The sequence below is a fragment of the Vanacampus margaritifer genome, chromosome 2 (genome assembly GCF_051991255.1).
Source record: "Vanacampus margaritifer isolate UIUO_Vmar chromosome 2, RoL_Vmar_1.0, whole genome shotgun sequence".
Classification (NCBI taxonomy): domain Eukaryota; kingdom Metazoa; phylum Chordata; class Actinopteri; order Syngnathiformes; family Syngnathidae; genus Vanacampus; species Vanacampus margaritifer.
In genome coordinates this window covers 2,567,249-2,584,007 of record NC_135433.1, presented here as the reverse complement: position 1 = coordinate 2,584,007, position 16,759 = coordinate 2,567,249, and the positions used below count along the sequence as shown (strand labels likewise).

The window sequence follows — 16,759 nt, the reverse complement described above, 5'->3', positions numbered from 1 at the left end:
AAAAAAAAATAAATAAATAAATATTAATTTTTGATTAATTACTGTACAGTATAATTTTTTTTGTTGCAATGAATAATCAATACTTATAATCAATAATAATGGACCCCAAATTGAAATGTTTGCCTAGCGGACCCAAATGGAGACTGTGGCTGACTGCTGACGGCACAATGCTGCCACCGTGTGGTGCAATGTCAAACTACAATAACGTCTTATTCACACGATGACGTTCGTCACGCTAATGAATGAATGAATGAATGATGAAGAACCAAGTAGACGTCAAATAAATAAATACATAAATAAATGCATTTAAAGACAGCACTGAATTAATTACAGCTCCTTCGAGAGGCCACTAATCGATTTAGACGATGAATGGATGGCAGCAAACTGTGAATGGAGGGGGTCGGCGTGGCGGGAGGTGCGGGGTGTCTTGGGTTGGGCGCTTGCATTGGGAGTCTCCGCCATCTCGCATCATCGTCATCATCATCATCAACAGCAGCAGCAGTCGCGTCAGGGCCGGTCACGTGGTGCGTCGGAAGCAGGGACGGGCGGGCCGTGTGGGCGTGTCCAATGGCGAGCGCTTTTCATTCATAACTCCGAGCTGCCCCCTGATTCAAGGATGCAGACGTGGGGCAGGCTGGACCGGAACCTTCGGCTCGGTGAGTCCCCGCGGATCAGCCCCGAGTTTACCGAGAAGGACCCCCACCACCACGACCACCGCCGTTTGGCGCGCACGCAGGCGAGGTGATGATGACGATGATGATGATGATGACGTGATACTATATGGTGTGATTACGTAAGAAGATGTTTGGCGGCCGTGCAGTGGTGGATGATCGCGCCGGCCGTGATTTGTTCCCACGCAGGCGGGCTGGGAGCAGCGGGGCATGTGGGACGCGGGAGAGTGGATGAGGATGAAGATGAGGATGAGGATGGCGAGGGTCTCCGTGTAGTCACAGCCCGGCGGAGGGAAGCGACGTCAACACCTTCTGTTTAGAACGTAAGATGCAACACACATAAAGATACATTTTGTCAAAAGTGACCGTGTGCGTGTGCGTGTGTGCGTGTGTTAGCACCCACCCGACCCACTTAATGCACAACTGCTGCAAACATCACGAGAGTGTCTGCCAAGCTTTATTGAGACAAGACACTTATTTATAGACATAACACCAACAAAAATGGCACAAAAAGTGCATATAATGAAATTATCATTCAAATTAGAATACACGGCTCTTATGGGAGAATTGCACTTTCTGCCATCTAGTAGAAAAGCATTTCATCAGTCTGCCGGTCACTATATGTCGCTGAAATAGACGGGTGAACAAAGATACTTAAAAAAAAAAAAAAAAAAACAATAATAATAATAATCTCCACCAAATAGACTACCTATTTTGAAATATATACAACTTTTTGTTTTGTTTTTAAAGAAATGATGACTTAACCTACTGATGCTTAAAAACAAACAAACTATATACTGTATATTCCCCCCCCCCCTTTTTTGGGGGTGGGTGGTGGTTTCTCTATTCTACAAAAATATTCACACACCAAAAAAATCCTGTTGAAAAAAACAACATGATTTTATCCTTGCAAGGTGAACGCATTTTTTTCCTTAAAACAAATCCACCCTTTTCCACTGAAAAATCCAACAAAAGGCAACATTCTAACTTTAAGCCAAGATTATTATTTTTTAAAGGACATTTTTTCCTTGAAAAAAATAACAAATTTCCCATAGAAAATTATACAGAAACACATTTTTTCTTGAACAAAGCCACTTTTTTTTTTTACTAACCCCCCCCACTTAAGTTTTTGAAAAGTTTAACTTATTCCTCCCACAATATTACCTTTTCTTGATTAGTATTTTTATTTTTTTATTTAAAATATGACTTTCACACAAAACGTAACATTTTTTTTTTATAATTAATTATTATTAAATTCAAATATGACTTATTTTCCTTTTAATTTGGACACATGACTTTATTTCCTATTTTGCTTCCCCCCGAATGTTCTACAAAAAATATTTTTAAGGATCCCCCCCCTCAAAATACAACACACAAAATTATGACTATGATAAAAATAAAAATTCTCTTGAAAATATTTTTCTTGAAAACACGTTTTTGTTCTTTTTTTTTTAAACCCCTTTTCTTTTTTAAAAAATCGGATGTTTTTTCCCTGTGAAAATTATATTTTTTATTCTTTCAAAAATCCTACTAAACCAGTAGTGTGTCGTCAATTTTGTGTGTGTGTGCGCGTCTTCGTCCATCACACGGCTACCTGAGCACTGCTGGTATGTACGAGATATTACATAAAATACGGTCTGAGTCACATGGCTGCAGAATGTGCAGCAGTTAGCTGATGCGTGTGCGTTTGGACTTGACGTGCACATAACGTTGTGTTGCGAGTGCTTCTGCCTCATCCTGTCTCACAGTCATAGAAACATGGAAAGGTTCACTTGACAGATATTTCACCAAATCATCATTTTTTTTTTGTGTTTTTTTGTTTCCATAACGTACATCCTCAAAAGTGAAAGTCAGTGCAAATGCACCTGTCTGATGCAAATCCATTAGCGATAACATTTTTTCAGGAAGTAGGGAGGTCTTAATCCCCTAATCATGCATGTGGATGCGTCCCCATGCGATTGCTGGGAAGCCTTTTATTGTAATTATTTGTAGGGCCGGGAATGACTGTAATCAGAGATAACAGCTTTGCAGAAAAACACAAAATCCGTCCTTGTGATAATTGCCCCGGGGCGTTCGTTTATCGCCGCCTGTGCAGGGGATTTGGATCAGGACGGCGTTGACATAATCACCCAAAAATGGTTGTAATCCAATCATCCTGTACTCGCTGGTCCATCTGCTTGGGTGGTGGCCACCCTAAGCAATCACAAATCTACAGCAGACCAAAAATTGACCTTTGTTCAATATTTTCTGGATAAAATGCACATGCAGAGAGGCCGCCACCTATTATAAAACCAGTCGGGCTCTGAGGTCAGCAGGGTCAATTAGTGGAGTCCAGAGTTCAAAGCAAGCATGGTGAGTCAGCATTTAGCTGTTATGCTGCACGCAAATGGATATATTTATAACCAATATATCCCAAAACCTGACCTTTTAGTAATTTTAGCAAACCACTTTTCATTACAGTACATCGATATAAATAGATTGTAGAAAGTATTAGCATTAGCTATAAAAGCTAGCTGGATAAGAGACAGGTCTGGGTCAGTCGGGTATTATTAGATTAAATGCCAAGTAAACAGTGAGTATGTCAGATAGACACATTAGATTTATATACGATATTGAGATGGATATTGAAATAACGATGTTGTGTCAATTGACTCCTAAATGTCCGTGTAACATTTACGTTTGTTTAGCGCTCATCTTGTTCTATGACTGAAACTGATGGATGCGCAGCTACACTGGACCTTCTGCCATCTAGTGGAAGAGCAATTAATTGCGCTGCCTGTCACAACATGTCACTGCTGCCAGTACATTCTGATCATTTTCAAACCAATAATTTGACATTTGAGCACCTGCCGATGTGTCACAATGACGTCATGAACGCCACAACGCCACCTGAGATTGCTTTTTGTCTGACTTTGGTGGTCTTCTTATGCAGGCTTGGCTCACGCTCGCCTGGACCATGAGCAATGATTCGCCCGCTCTGACAAGTCTGACGGAGAACTCGACTGTGAGGAACGCACACACTCAAACACAACATGTTTTTGTTTTGTTGTTATTGGCAGACATAAAATATATTCTTGATCCGCTGCAAAGAGACAAATATTAATGTGAACATCTTCATGTGTATGTCTGTATTATACTGCCCCCAGGTGGTCAAGGTGTTGCACAGCAAATGGAGCTGCACAATCACAATGAATTGAGGCACAAAATTGTTTAATTCTTTATACGCAATTTGATTAAGTTTTTACTGCCATTAAGTACAATTTTATAGAGTGCTATTTTATATTATCATTATTATAAATTTCAAAATAAAAGCCATATAATATAACACCCCCCCCTCTAATTTCCACAATTCTTATTACTTTTTTTTTTTTAATTACTTCTATTTTTGACCGATTCAAACTGTTCAACTCATTCCTACCACAAAATGTTTTTAAAATATCAACATAAAAGCCAAAATGTAAGCTAGCTAGCTAGAAACCCTGCCACAGTTTGGCTTTAGCCCCTGATGATAGCTAGCTAGCTAGCTAGCTAGAAACCCTGCCACAGTTTGGCTTTAGCCCCCGATGATAGCTAGCTAGCTAGCTAGAAACCCTGCCACAGTTTGGCTTTAGCCCCTGATGATAGCTAGCTAGCTAGCTAGCTAGAAACCGTGCCACAGTTTGGCTTTAGCCCGTGATGTTAGCTACATAGCTAGCTATCTAGCTAGCTCCTGGGGCTAAAGCAAAACTGTGGCAGGGTTTTTACTTTCTGGACTTGGATTTGCCACCACTGATTCCAAATCATTCTACATCATTTGACAGGCTTTGTTAGATTTCCTGTTTTTGTAATCTTTTGCGTGTTCAAATAAATCAGAGTTGAGATCTCGTGAAGAGGGTCCTTGCAAGGTTTTTTAATCAGAAGCTTCTGATGACACAAAGGAATTACACCAAGCCATGTTTCTGTCCAAATGTGTGTCGTCTCTCTCAGACACGGGACTTTTATTAGAAAACGCCTCTCCCCCCCCTCGCAAGTACAAAATCTGATTACTTTCTCCCAGTATACTAGCTCGTCCTTGAACTTTCAAAAAACGGGTTTCTGACGAACAGAAACTAGACGTCTTAGATAAATAAAATAAACTTATTAACTTTCTCATTTCTGGGAAAAGAGAACAGATAACAAAGAGGATCTTCTATTGCGATTCTTTAAACATTGCAAGAGCTAAATCTTCAAGTTGTACTCCCCCAGTACGGTAAGCCGGTTCACTTGCAGCCTCTGGGGAACGTGACATCACAACAGATGCAGGACGTTGGCTGAGCTCGCTGCTGCGGGAATTGCTCATGCGGGTCTACTATGCATCCTCCTCCTCCGTTTCCATTTTTAGCCTTCGGAGGCCTCATTTCCCCACTCTTTGAAAAGCGCTCGAAAATGGAATTAAGGCTCTGGCTGACGTTTCGATTAGCGTCCGCGGGCTCGCTCAGCCAACACGTATTCATCGGAGATGAACGAGTGCCGTCTCTTTAAACGTGCCGGTCGGTCTGGGGATAAGAATGACTGTGACCGGCGAGCAACTCCTCACTGTTCATTCTAATCCTTATTGAATAATACGCCGTTTAGCCGACCCACTATTGACACAAAGAGATTCCGAGCGCAGGGGAAGAATCCGTTACTGTACTGTTGCGGTTTGACTAATGCAGTCCAAAAAAAACAAAGCGTGCCATTTTGAAAAATAATCTGATTGTGACCCCCCCCCCATCAACATTGCAATTTAATATGCAATGTTTTTTTTTTTTTTTTTTTTTTAAAGCTTTATCCTCCTAAGCGCCATCAAATGTAAAAAAAAAGTATCACTTTGGCGCCATCTGGTGGCATCTTGTTACAAAGGAAGTGAATTGAGGAGCTTCATTTCAACAACAGTAGTCCCGTGCCACCATTTTGTGGCATCTGTAGGCAATTATATATATATTTTATAGATATTATATTATAATTTTTGCCATTTCTGCTATGTGGTAGCGCTTGGGCTTTAAAATGTATTTAAAAAAAAAAAAATCAAATATGCCAATTCCAAAATAGAAGGTCTTCATCCGAGCACAGCATCAAGTGGAAGTACTCGCGTACAGTCGCTGAGGAATAAAAGTAGTGCTGCCGGTTTCTCCCAGCAGGATGCGCCTCTGTCGGCGGGCCAGGTGGAAAATTATGTGCTGCTTTTGGTGCTGCTGAGCGTCTTCGCCGGCGGGATGCTGGTGCTGCTCTCCCTGCTGCTGCTCTTCTGCCACCGCTGCTGCATGGGTGGGAGACGCTACTCCAGGTGGGTTCGCCACATTTACACTTTACACTGAAAAATACCAGCTAAATGACAATATGCTCTCTTGTCCATTGTGGCTTTTTTAACAATTTATCATCCAAAGGTAACGAATTAGGCAAACACTGAGGTGGAAATGATTAGAAGAGCTTTCTTGTGTTCCTTTTCAATTCACAGATCAAGACAATGTTCATTTTATAGTTTATTTTAGTTCATGAAAACTAACAAAAATTGACTAAAATATTAAATTTTGTGACCAGAAATGAAAACGAGTGCTTAAAAAAAAAAAAGGGAGAGAACTGAAACTACATTTTGTTTATAAAACTAACGATCATTATAGCAACACAATGCCCTTCATTTTCATCTTTGTAAATTAATATCTCATATGAGCTTTTGGTTTTCATTTTAAATGTATTTATATTTGCCACTTTACAGAAGGAAGTTTGAACAGTTGTTTGGGGATTGTAATTTATTACATTACACAATATTTAGTGACCTTTTTTTTTGGTCTCGCACTGGACAAATTCTTCTTATATTAAAAAGTAAAAAGATTAAAACTAAAACAAAAACAAAAAAAACTTCGGGAGGTTCTAACCGTTTTTTTTTTAGGTTGATACCATACGAATATTCACTCTTGAGTGCTTGTTAATACCGATCCCACCAAAACTTATGATAAATACAATTTTAATGAACATAATGACAGATAATGGTCCAACAAGACCTTTTTTTCACCAATGGGTCAAACTTTTTTTTTTTTTTGCCTTAACCAACCCCTTCAGACTCATAGATGGCCCAGTGGACATGACATGTTCGCGTGTCTAAACTAATAAAACGCATAATTTGGATAATGTCAACACTTCCGGTTCATGATTGAATCTTAACTAACCAATCACAATTGCAAGTTGATTTGCATGATGTCCATGTTAAAAATGTTGCATATAAGCTTTAGAGCCATATTATCCCGGCGTCCACTATAACAACAAAAAACGTGATAAAAAAAAATGTCCATGTTGTTCTTATGTGGGAAAAGAGTCAAAATCAGCAAAAAAATCAATTTTGCCCAGCAGAAAAAATGGGCTACATTTTGTTGGCATTCTTCACAAGTACCCGATACCTTGAAATAAGGCCAGTATTAGCCCAATACCGGTATTGGTACACACCCATCCCTAATATAAATAAAACTAATTTGAAGCATTTTGGAGAACCCCCCAAACTAACTAACTAACTAACCTGCTCTAAAAACTAATTAAAAGTAACTGAATTTACGAACTATAATGAAAAATCCCAAATTATTATACGTCTTCTTCCATCTATTTATGCCAGCAGCGGAAAATGACAAACAGAACAATTAACTCATTCACTGCCATTGACGGCTATATACGTCAATGATGCATTTTTTCAAGACTTAAATGCTCTTCCACTAAATGGAATAAAAAACACAAAATTCACCAAACCCGTGCTTTTCATTGGACATTGACAACACCGGAACGGAAGACAAAGCGACATGAACCACCCCCCCCCCCCCAGTATGTGGTGACCAAGTATTGGTTTCCTTTCCAGAGCGAGTGATGACCCCGAGAAGACAAACACGACTTACGTTGACGATTCTCAGCCCACCCAAGGTCAGAGGTCACGCAGTCACGATTTCCACATGTCCTCGCTCATGCGTCATCACTCTTCTTCCCGCCAATTGCGTCACTCAGAGATCACCATCCGACTGGACGAGACGGACGCTCTCTCGGCTTGCAGCTGCCACGACGGCGAGTCCGAGAGGTTCGTTTCCACCGGGCTGACGGCTCGCAGGGTCTCCTTCAACGAGTCCGCTCTGTACCAACAGGAGAGGATGACGGAGGACAAAGGACGCAGGTGCGATAGAAATCAGCTCTTGATACACTCATTTAGGACAATATGTGGGACATCTAAAATCATCTCTGATTAAAATTGGCTAGAAATTGGCTAATTTGTTTGGAATGATTGATCTCAGATGATTTGGCTTGACATTTTCAGATACACTCTGACCGAGGGGGATTTTCACCACCTGAAAAAAGCTCGGCTGACTCACCTCCACCTGCCGCCGGCCCCATGTGACCTGAAGATCCTCACCATCATGGAGTGTGACTCAACTGAGAGCAGTTCTGTCAACATTAGTGAAGCGCCGAATCCCAAACTTCCCCTCACCATCTACCAGGTAATTGGGATCCATCGCACCTTAATTTTGCTGAATTTCAGATGAACAAGCCCTAACCAATCGACTTGCGACCGATCCCGGGTGTACCCCGTCACACCTCTCACTCAAAGTCAATCAGCTAACATGCAATTTTCTGAGACGTGGAAACCGGAGAACTTGTAGAAAACTCCCACAAATGGGTCACTTGTTGCAAAACAGAATTTGCGGAAGAAAAAAATAAAATAAATCGGCTTTTTTTTATACACCAAATTCTGACATGAATATGTACTCTTTCTCTCCCAGCCGACTGAGGGACGAGTGTCTGACTGGTTGGGTCAAAGCCTTAGCGGAGGCCTGCCAGGAGACACACATCACTCCATCGTCCTGGACCAGATTCCCAGACGAGGCTCTCTGACGGTGAGCGGGCATCTGACTGGCATCGTCATTATCAGTCACTGAGCGTCAACTAGCATCGATTCGCAAACTTTCTTTCTCTTCATTGCGCCGGTCAGTTGGAGGCTCTTGGAGGCAGAGTTGACGCGCAGAGTGAACACATGATGCGGGGCGAGACCACCCATGTTCCCGGCCAGACTTCAGTTTTACAGTTCTTGACAAAATTGCGGCGCCACACCAGTCTGGAGGGAGCCGCGCCCTATTTCAAGCGATGGAAGTTCGATAGGAGCCACCGAGCCACCAGTCTCGATGCCAAAGGTTTGTGAGGAAGTGTTACCATTAAAGTGGTCCCCGGAGTGAGCATTTTTAAAAAGTAGTCATGTATCGTTTCATGGGATGGTCTACCAGGATCCCCGAAGAGAAGACCCTTCCAGAGACAGAGAGCTGCAAGTGAAACCACTGACCATACAGACGACGACTCTTCTCTCCGAAATGGTGGAACGGAGTCTTTCCCTCAAACTCCAAGTCAGACCAGCGGCCTCCAGTCTCTGTCTGCCGAGTCTCTGTCTCAACCTTCCGTGGGTCACAACACCTCGGTCTTCTTCCACAGGTAATTTTGTTCATACAACACAGCAGAGGTTGAGGAAGTCACATATGGGCAAGTCCAAAGTCTCATGGCGGAATTAAGTAGTTGCCACTAAATTTGAAGAAAGTCGTTACTTTCATAGGTTTCTTCTTCACAAAATTTAGCCCAGCAAGTCCCAAGTCCTTAACATCGAGTGAAGTCCTACAACTCCAGTCCCCCACCTTTGCAGTTCTTGATTAAACAAACTTGTTCTGACTTGTGTTCAGGTTAAATCTGGAGGCGGTGGTGGTGGAGGTCAGCGATGGCAGCAGCAGGGGAGAAGAACCACCTTGGCAAACAGATGATTGCTCCAACCAGAGACAAGAGAGCATCTCGGGCAGCCAATCAGGAGTAGAAGAAGGATTAAAACCAGATGCAGTCACAAGGACAGACGGTGGTAGGCTTGACACGGATCCTCTACAGGAGGACAACTTGTTCCCGCCACGGCAGGAAGTCAACGTTGTTCAATTTGAAGACTCGCCCAGGATAACTCCAGATGGCGCAACATCGGATCTGAGGCAAAACTGTGAGATGGATGCAGATGAAGGAGAAGAAACGCTGTTTGGAGTTGGGAATAGACCAAGGGCAGATTCAGGTTCTTCTCTGTCATTCGGGTTTCGGCAGGAGACCTTGGAGGCTCAACCATCTCTCTACAGAGACATCTGGAGCTTGCGAGCCTCCCTGGAGCAATACGCCTCCTCGGACCAGAGCAGCACCGACCGCGAGTCCATCCGTAGCGATGCCGAAAGCGTCTCGTCACCGGGCTGTGCCGGAGCCCGGACCGGGCAGCTGGACAGCCGCTTGTCCCAAGACCTGGACGATGAGCCCGAAGCAGAAGGCGAGGCGATGGAGGGAGGCATCAGAGGGGCATCGGGTGGGGCCAGCGAGACGGGGAACGGAGTTGACGGCGAAGGGGAGGCGGGTAACCGCAAGCTTCTTCAGATGGATAGCGGCTACGCCTCGATTGAAACGCCATCCAAGGGGCCGGAGGAGATGCGCATTTTTGGGACGCCAGCAGCCCCTCGCGGGAAGACGGCCTCAGAGAGGAGGTTGTTCTTCACAAGCTCAGGGAGAAAAGGTTCCGTGTGCGAGAGCACAGACACCAGGTTGTTCCTGGAAGAGCTGGAAGACGATTTAACCGAAAGCACAGAGGAGAAACACAAGGGTAGTCTCTCGCTCCAAGAACCGCATCCCCTCGTTAAACCGCTTCATCCTCAGAAACAAGAAGTTCTGTCGCACATATCGTCTCAGCTGCTGAAGCCCACCTCGCAGCCCTCCAGTCCTCACCGACCTCGTCTGCACCGCCGCGACTACAGCATCGACGAGAAGACGGACGCTCTTTTCAACGAGTTCCTCCGACACGACCCGAGGTTTGACCAGCCGGACTCGCCTTTTCGAACCAGGCATCGCTCCAGAGTGCACCTGCGCAAGCAGTGGCAGAGACACAAGCAATACAGCGACCCCGGATCGGGGGCCGGCGGTCGCTACTCGCCGTCTCTGGAGAGGCAGCGCTTCACTCCGCTGCCGAGAGGCGACAGCGCCGGTTACCCTCTGGACACCCGGTACCACAGCACACTGTCGCGCATCGCCAGCGCGGCCGATGAAGAAGCCAGCGAGATTGCGGCCTGCGAGGAGGCAGCCAAAGAGAGCACAGAGGTCACGACATCCGCCGACGGAGGCGCCTCAGAGATTCGAACCAACGTGACTGCCAGCGGCCAGGACGGCAGCCCGCAAACTTCTTCCGACACAAAAAGCACAAGCGGCCGGCAGCCCGCCGCCGGGCCTGCACGCTGCATGGACCCTCGAGTTGACAACAGGAACAACAACAGCAGCCCCTCCTGCAGCCTGACGGACAAACTGGCGGCGGCGGTGGAAGAGCGGCTCTACGGCGGCCTGCGCAGACCCGAGCTCGGCCAGGGAGGAAACCAGAGCGTACTCGCTGCCTCGTACACCGCCTCGCCTGACCACAGCCCCAAGTAACGCCATCATTCTTGTAACACGGATTTTCCTAAATGAAAATTTGGGGAAATTAGTCTGACGTGGCGCATCACAAATACAGTGAACCCCAATTTATCGCAAATGATATGTTCCAGACCGCACGGCAATAAGTGTTTTATAGTATCACATTTAAATGTACTATGAAAGACATAAACTAGGTTGACCAGATTCTCAAAATAAAAAACCAGGACGCAAAAATTTGGTTTAAAATCACAAACAATAAATTTTCACTAGGAACTATTTACAACAAATGTAATCACTAGTCAATCTGGTGAACGTGTTATTATTACTTTAGCTAATGCACTCACTATTATCCAATCTTAATTTGCTCGGTCCCGGCAGCTATTGAAGATTTCTGTGCCGGTCACATCGCGCCAGTTGCACATTGTAAAATTGGAAATACTCCCGCCACAAAAGCTCAGCTTACATTGGATCTGACCGGCGACCGCAGCATTAGGCTAGTAGGACTACTTTCCCGTGATTCTTAGACAAGGAAGCAGGAAGTAGTTCTAGGTTTGACAAAAACATGCCTGCTAACGATTCGATGCGGATGAGAATGAGAGCGCAAATAGGAAGGAATCTAAGAGTTAAATGACTTTTTAATTGGTTTATCATTGAATGACAACTGTGTGATTGACATTCACATGGCCCAAACAGTTGGTTTGCTGACTGGACTGGAAAAACAAACAAACAAAAAACAGGACGCCGGGATGGGACCTGCGTAAAAGTGGTACAAAACAACGAGGCTGGCGAAATCCGCCGGGAGTCCGGACACGAGGCTAAAAAAACGGCACTGTCACAATTAAACAGGATGTCTGGTCACCCTGACATAAACCAATAATAATAATAATAATAATAATAAAAACGCTTTTAAAATACAGGGCACAGCTTTGTCACTCCCAGTTGAAATTTACTGTAAAACCTTCACCACAATATTCAACCAAAAGCATACAAATGTATCAAACACGAATCCATTAGCTCAATGCTAACCTATAATGTGAAACGTCAAAGACGGGCTATTGGAAATTAGCATTCATGTTACAGTAAACCTTCCAGCAACTCTTTGCACCCAACAATCCTCACAGGTGTGTTTGCAAGCGCGTTCTAGCGAGGGAACGCGGCGTAACAACCTTCCCGATGCCCAACCGCCGCCTGCATTTTCCTCTCAGACCTTAATCGCCACTGTGATGCCATGTGCTGTGACATGTGACGCCCCCTTTTCACCTGCCCAACATATTGCACACGATAACTGAACTTAGCATCTTTAGAAAGATTTTGAAACAAGTTGTGAGTTTACCGCATGCTACTATTACTACTGTATGTTCGAAACTATGTGTAAGTGAAAAACTGTACAGTTTTCAACTTCAAAAACAAAAAGCACTTTGTTGAAAAGAAACATCCATGTCACCGTTTCTATCATGAACAAACCATATCCTCCGCAAGTGTCCTTCTTGTTTTAGTTTGCATGATAGGAGAATTTGGCAACGAGGTGCTTTTAAACACAGCCAGTGTTTGCGCCTCAGAGTGATTTTTGCACAATGAAGGGAATTCAGTTGGATTTTCTTTTTTTTATGATTTATTTTTGATATTGGCAGGAAACTCTATGCGGAGCAATACCACAACAATTGAACCCCACTGTACCGTGGACTTTTTCATTACCATTACGGGTCAAACCATTAGGTACACCTACCTGCACAATCTCGAACTGGTGCTCAAAGGCCACATTTGATTTTTAAAATTTCATTTTAGTAATAATTCATTCTCATTAGAAAAAAAACCCCGTTCAGTATGTAATTTAATTACAATTAATTATTTAAATTAAAAATATGTCCTAAATGTACATATATAATTATTTTACTAATAAATGAATGTTAAAAGGGGACGTCAACCTTAAACATTTCTTGACAGTAAAATTTAATAGTGGACCTCACTAGTCTAAACAAGACATTCTGATTAATATTACATTTGTGGAATATCATTTATGAAGCAAAATCCAGCCGTTTTTATCCATCTCAGGGGGCGGCCATTTTGGCACTTGCTGTCGACTGAAGATGACATGACAGTTGCTCGGGGCTCAGGTAACAACCAATCACAGCTCAGCTTCAGAAAACAGGTGAGCTGTGATTGGCCGTCGCAATTGTGCTGTCATCTTCAGTCAACAGCAAGTGGCAAAATGGCCGCCCCCTGAGATGGATAAAAAGGGCTGGATTTAGCTACTTAGCTCATATTCCACTAACGCAATATTAACTCATTCACTGCCATTGACTGATATAATAGTCAAAAATTCATTTTGACTATTTCTATTAGTTTAAATTTTTTGGGAGTGTGCCAATTTAGATTTTTTTATTGTACATTTAGAACAGATGTAAAATTTTGGATTAATCGTGAGTTAACTATTGAAGTCATGCGATTAATTACAATTAAACATTTAATTGTCTGACGCCCCTAATTTTTAATAATCTTTCCTTTTCTTCTTTTTTTAATTAGGGGCATCGGGCGATTATTTTTTTTAAAATTGTAATTAATCACACATGACTTCACTAGTCAACTCACGATTAATCACACATTTTATATCTGTTCTAAATGTACAATACATTTTTTTTCATACTCGTTAACAAAAATGAAAAAAAAAAAAAGTGAAACTAATAGAAATAGTTCAAATGAATTTTTGACGTCTATAGCCGCCAGAATACCATATTTTGACTACTGGGGCTGCATAGAACATATTGTCAAGAAATTTTATTTGGGTTAACTTCCCCTTTAACTAACTAATTAGAGGGGGGGGGGGGTTAAAATATTAAATTAATGTAACAAGTATTACAGGACTATTGATAATGTGAAGGTTCTGTGGGTTTTATTAAGCCCATCGTTGATCGGGTACATACTGTACTATATAATTTCAGTTGCATCAATTAAAACCAAAATCTTATTGCGGAACAAACCATTCACTCAAGTCTTCCTTAGTTTGTTAATGTGGAACATCATCAGTTTTGTGGCTTTATTTTATTATTTTTGACCACCATGAAACTTAACTAACTGTACACCCCCCCCCCCCCCCCTAATTGTCACATGAGTCTAAAGACAAGTAAACCATTGTATAATAAAACTTAGAGTGACGTCATGGAGAAGGAAGTCAAAAGCATTTGAATAGCAATACTGTCAACTATTGGTGATTTAGAGAAATTGACAAGTGTGTGTCTGTCACATGTTGAGCTTTGTACGTATCGTTTCGCAAATCAACAAGTCGGTCGTAAAGATGCTTCTCTGGTCATTTCCATGCTATGATGAAATTCATGCAAATGTTATTTCATGATTTCTATTGTACCAAGCGGGTCACAGCATTTCCCCATGGCGCAATAAATACTATTTGCAGTTCTATGGTTATCCTCATACTTGCAAAAAAAAAAAAAAAAGTGCATGTTACATTGCTCATGGGTGTGAAAGTGGAGGGAGATACGTGGGAAAATGTTTTCCGACACGAACGGACATGGCTCGTCATCCGTCATCCCGTTCCGACGCGTGATAGAAATTTGGATGACGTCGGGTGATACAGTCGCTCTTTTCAGTACAGAAGCTCGCGCTGGCGAGCGCGCACATCTCGTCTCGCTTTATAGCACAGGATGAGTCATGCAGAAAATGCACCCATCATCCACGAGAAATACCTTAAAGGACAAGATGACGCACACCGCTCATTCAGAGATGGACATTTGGAATATTCACATTATCTTTTGCTGTGAAAGAGACATTAGCTGTCCAGTAAAAATACCAAAATAGTCATTAGGGAATAGTCACTGCGTTTGGAATTATTCACGCATTCCCCAAATATAGTTCAGGTGTTCTAGTAGGCTTTCCCTGATATTTTTGCCCAGCACAAGACAAGGTTTTACAGATTTAAAAATTAAAAAGGTTAGATTAAAAAATGGAATTGGAAAATGCATATAGAATTTATATCAACGATTTTTGAAGAATTTTTGGACTTAAAAAAAAAATCTCAATGAATTTCAGTGGGCGTCAGTTATGGATTTTGATGACACGTGAGCCGGTCTGGTCCGTCACCCCTGCGAATAGCGGGGGGGTCCGCCATACTCACAGGTGTCTATATTCTTTATCCTCTGCGAAGAATGACTAATATTACTACTGTACTGCGATGCCAAGGGAGGAGCTGAGTCTACAGTGCAGTCTTACACTGCCCCCAAGTGGCCAAAATATATTACTGTATATTCAAGTTTGTTCTTTTTTTTAAAGACAAGGTTTGTAGTTACCTTGACTAATTTCAACGTTTGCTGCGGCCTGTGACGTTATTTAAAAGTCTTAAAAAAAAAACTAGAAGATAAGATGAATGTTATTAACCATATATTATTATTATGTCTTAATCATATTTATAAAGTGCCATTTCTGGTTTTTGTGTTGATTTTTTGGGGGTGATGTTGGAACAGATTGTGATTTCCATTCATTTCTATGGAGGCAAGCATGGCAATGGAACAAATTAATTAATAATAATTATGATAATAAAAATATTTTTTCTATGTTTAGGCACAGAGTTAATGTTCAAACTGTGCATTATGTTACAGTGGTTTATAATAAATATTTAATTGGGAAGTAAAACTATCATTTTTGATAACCACTTACACCTTACTTACCGTATTTCAATGTTGGCACTTTGAGAGCTAAACAGTTTTTTTCCAGTGGTAGTTGGTGTATAATTGCATTTGCAAACCAGTGCGCTAGACAGAGAAATGCTAGGAAACGAGCAAGTCACTATTTTGTGGCTGGTGAGCGATCTCAATTTTCAAGCAGCCATTCTGCGTTTGACCTTGCTGACGTAGGAAGTGCAGCACTCTTCCTCCCTCCTTTCCACAAATAAGTCGTGACTCACCTGCTCTCTGATGTACTCGCAAGCGGGGGGGGCTGATGAGAGGCTTCCAAATAGGGAGAGGGGCTGGGGTGGTGTAATGCGGGTTCCCTGTCCATGTGATTAGCAGGCCACAACACAGCTGCTCCGGGGGCAGGCGTGCGACAGAAAGGTGAGCGGATGGCAGCAGGCCGCGCTGGTCTGATGGGATTACACGTTAGCAGGCATGAAAAGAAATTTCTTCCCAATTCCCCCCCCCCCCCCCCCCCCCACTAATTTGGGGGCGGTTATTTATTTATATGGATACATACACACACACACGAACACAAAGATTCAGTCGTGTGTGTGTAATCCTGAATTATGTCAGTCAACCCCACCGCAACGCCGTCAAAGTAAATAAAACCATTCAACAAAAGACTTTTGGGATATTTTTATATAAATAATTAAAAAATATTCATTGGAAAAACAAAACTAAAAGGGGAAAGGGAAAACTCCCCTCACAAGACATCAGTCTGTCCTCCTCTTCCAGCTTTGTACAGCATGCAGGTTGGATGTTGGTTAAAAGAGCATCATGTCACAGATTGATGGAAACCCTCGCCAGCAATTATTCCATACCCAGCTTTAAGTCCACGTATTAATACACTGTGTCCTCACTAGTGGACAATTCTGCACATTTCTTTCTATTAGATGGCATTTTTTGCACACTAGGACAACTGTCTTAGTAGTAAGGCAACACAGAGTACTATTAGACAGCTGCATGCAACTAGTATGGAGG

General features: G+C 42.6%; 1 protein-coding gene across 3 annotated transcripts; it reads left to right on the top strand.

The window, feature by feature from the left end:
• Window positions 1-454: 454 nt before the first annotated feature.
• LOC144044750 (voltage-dependent calcium channel beta subunit-associated regulatory protein-like) lies at window positions 455-14,508 on the top strand. 3 transcript variants are annotated; one of them, XM_077559349.1, is made up of 11 exons: window positions 455-741; window positions 861-994; window positions 3,604-3,675; window positions 5,810-5,955; window positions 7,510-7,571; window positions 7,653-7,815; window positions 7,957-8,137; window positions 8,420-8,533; window positions 8,629-8,827; window positions 8,918-9,119; window positions 9,362-14,508. In XM_077559349.1, exons 3-11 carry the CDS (start codon window positions 3,628-3,630, stop codon window positions 11,112-11,114), a joined length of 2,868 nt encoding a protein of 955 aa, XP_077415475.1. In that variant the 5' UTR covers window positions 455-741; window positions 861-994; window positions 3,604-3,627; the 3' UTR covers window positions 11,115-14,508. The 3 variants fall into 3 exon arrangements, with proteins under 3 accessions (XP_077415475.1, XP_077415473.1, XP_077415474.1); XM_077559347.1 differs by having other exon boundaries at window positions 5,807-5,955; XM_077559348.1 differs by having other exon boundaries at window positions 821-994; window positions 5,807-5,955.
• The last annotated feature ends 2,251 nt before the right edge of the window (window positions 14,509-16,759 follow it).

What these genes read in the sequence shown, in the direction of transcription:
- LOC144044750 (XM_077559347.1), top strand. Translation starts at nt 3,628, where the DNA reads ATGAGCAATGATTCGCCCGCTCTGACAAGTCTGACGGAGAACTCGACT. An exon ending in ACGGAGGACAAAGGACGCAG is followed by an intron (nt 7,816 to 7,956) that starts GTGCGATAGAAA and finishes TGACATTTTCAG; the next exon opens with ATACACTCTGACCGAGGGGG. An exon ending in TTCCCCTCACCATCTACCAG is followed by an intron (nt 8,138 to 8,419) that starts GTAATTGGGATC and finishes TTTCTCTCCCAG; the next exon opens with CCGACTGAGGGACGAGTGTC.